The 2225-nt window shown below is 40.4% G+C and overlaps 1 protein-coding gene across 1 annotated transcript in view; it reads right to left on the bottom strand.

Moving 5' to 3' along the window:
* The window catches only part of Slco6a1 (solute carrier organic anion transporter family member 6A1), a 101521-nt gene extending 99619 nt beyond the window's left edge, over positions 1-1902 (bottom strand). Inside the window, exon 1 of the mRNA XM_008846490.1 lies at positions 1551-1902. Coding sequence (XP_008844712.1) covers positions 1551-1902 — 352 coding nt within the window. The remainder of the gene's footprint in view (positions 1-1550) is intronic.
* Between the last annotated feature and the right edge of the window lie 323 nt (positions 1903-2225).

A 2225-nucleotide genomic window follows, 5' to 3' on the forward strand; every position in this document is an offset into this window, starting at 1 on the left:
TAACTATCTGTATTAGTAATTTTATGTAAATTGCTTTTTTCTGTATAATCTCACTTAATATTTTTATCTTAAGGTAATATATTTCAATTATATAAATTTAGAAAATATTCTAATGGTTATTTACCAATTTTTAGAACCTTGTTCTATAACATTTATATACATACGTATGTATATATATGTACATACAGACATCATACTTATTCATTGTTTCTTATTAAAGCCCAGTTTAATATCTACATACATGTGTACTAGATAAGAGAAGATCTGAAACAAAGTGTTAGAAATATTCTCTAAGGATATTCTGTAAAGTTTACCATTTCTGAGCATTTTCAAACCTTTTAAAAAAACAATGCATACATCCAATGTAACAACAAAAGGCATTTATTCATACACTTGACCACTAAATAAATGGTACCATGATATGTCTTCACCCATCATTCTGCATATAAATAAGAAAAATACTAAAACTAAGTGTTTGAACCAAACACTGATACAGGGGACAGCTATAAAAGCAGAGTATTTCTTAGAGTGGAACGGGAATATAGCTACAAATGAAAACCTGATAGAACTCTGCAAATTTGCTGAATCCCAAGTCATTGCTGCTGTTGAACTACTAAAATCGCTACTTCAGTTTGTAGAGAGTCAGGTATCCACACTCTTCCTGAAAGCTGTAAGAATTTGTTTATCACCTGCTGGTCTGTTGTCCTAACAGTTGCCAGAGGCAGACCGTGAGCACAATGCTGATGAATCATTCACTGTTGCAGCTGCTGGAATCATATTTATATCCAAGTTTAAGTCTATGTACCTTCAGTCACCTAGCATTGCTCTTGCTGCCAAAACCACTACCAGAAGCGGAAAACAATACAGGCTTCTATTGCCACTTTTGACATCCTCGCACACAGTCTCTTATTGGTAACTAAGTGAAAGCTGGGTGGAAGGCAGCTGCAAGGAGCTTAAGTAAATACAGTCTACAACAGGTAGCCAAACCAAGAAGTCCAGAAGGGGAGCAAAGTAAATTACGGGCTACAAGAAGAAGAGTGAAACTTATGTTTTTGAACATATTAACTAGTAGTAATAGTAATAATATATAGTAATAATATAATTACACCATTGTGTTTCATTCTGTGATGTGGACCGCTGAAAGCCCTATCACTCCTTCAATTCTCAGATGAGTAAACAAAATCCTGTTAGAAAGTCACTTTGCCCAGGGGTTTCAAAATTGTGGGCAGAAACAGAAACAACTTTGTGATCACACATGCTGCTTTTGACTTTATTTTAATCTCCAAGAGATTCAAACCAGAGTTTAAGTTGATAATCAAACAACATGAAATAACACCAGCTTCTCTTTAGCTGTCTGTCTGGAGGCCAGAGCTCTCACCAGTAGTGTGGAGTGCTCTGTGACAAACAGGTGCAGAAGATCACCGACAATGAAAGATCTTTGATTCCATTCATGTCTCAAGAATGAGTCAGAGGGTGTTCTCCCTTTCCTGCCCTACCTTGATTGGAGCCCCAGGTCTACCACAATAGTGATTACTGTTTCTCAGACTTACCTTGAGACAACACCAAGAAACAGTACAAAACCATGAAGAAGCGAATGTTGTTCAAACGCTGTAAGGCAGGGAAAACTAGACGGCCCAAGCCATAAGGTCCTTCCAAGATGGTGTTCTGCCTGGGCCCTGATGCCCTGTTGGAACTAGCAGGGTCAGACCGTTTCCTTCTTTGGAGGCTTGTAAACTCCATCATGGCCGTAGGAAACGTTGTCAGAGAGGGACCTATTTTTCTGGATCCCTCGGACTCCCGGTGCTCTTTCTCCTTAGGATCCTGCTGCTGCTTGTCATCCTTCTGCTCTTCCAATGGAGCCACCTTCACGCCTTTGACCCTTTGCATCAAGTCTCCCAACATGGTTCACCCTGTGTGGCTCCACAGTGGCTGTGGGTCCTGGACTTGGGCACCTGAAGCCTAGCACTGAGTGGCAACAAGGAATACCTTTGACGCTATCCTCTGCAGGGAACGTTTCTTCCAAGGCAGGAGGCCAACGTCCCCGCAGAGGGGTTGATAAATGACGTAGCAGAAGTTCCAAGGTTGTTTTTCATCTTTCCGTCTTCACTTTCTCATGGAGCAGGAAAGAAATGGAAGGAGAAAGAGAAGAAGGGGACCTGAGGAAGAGGAGGGAGAGGAAGAGGGGGGAGGAGACTAGAACTGGATTTTTATAACACTAACATAAG

The sequence above is a fragment of the Nannospalax galili genome, unplaced genomic scaffold, assembly GCF_000622305.1.
Source record: "Nannospalax galili isolate Female #2095 unplaced genomic scaffold, S.galili_v1.0 scaffold943, whole genome shotgun sequence".
Classification (NCBI taxonomy): domain Eukaryota; kingdom Metazoa; phylum Chordata; class Mammalia; order Rodentia; family Spalacidae; genus Nannospalax; species Nannospalax galili.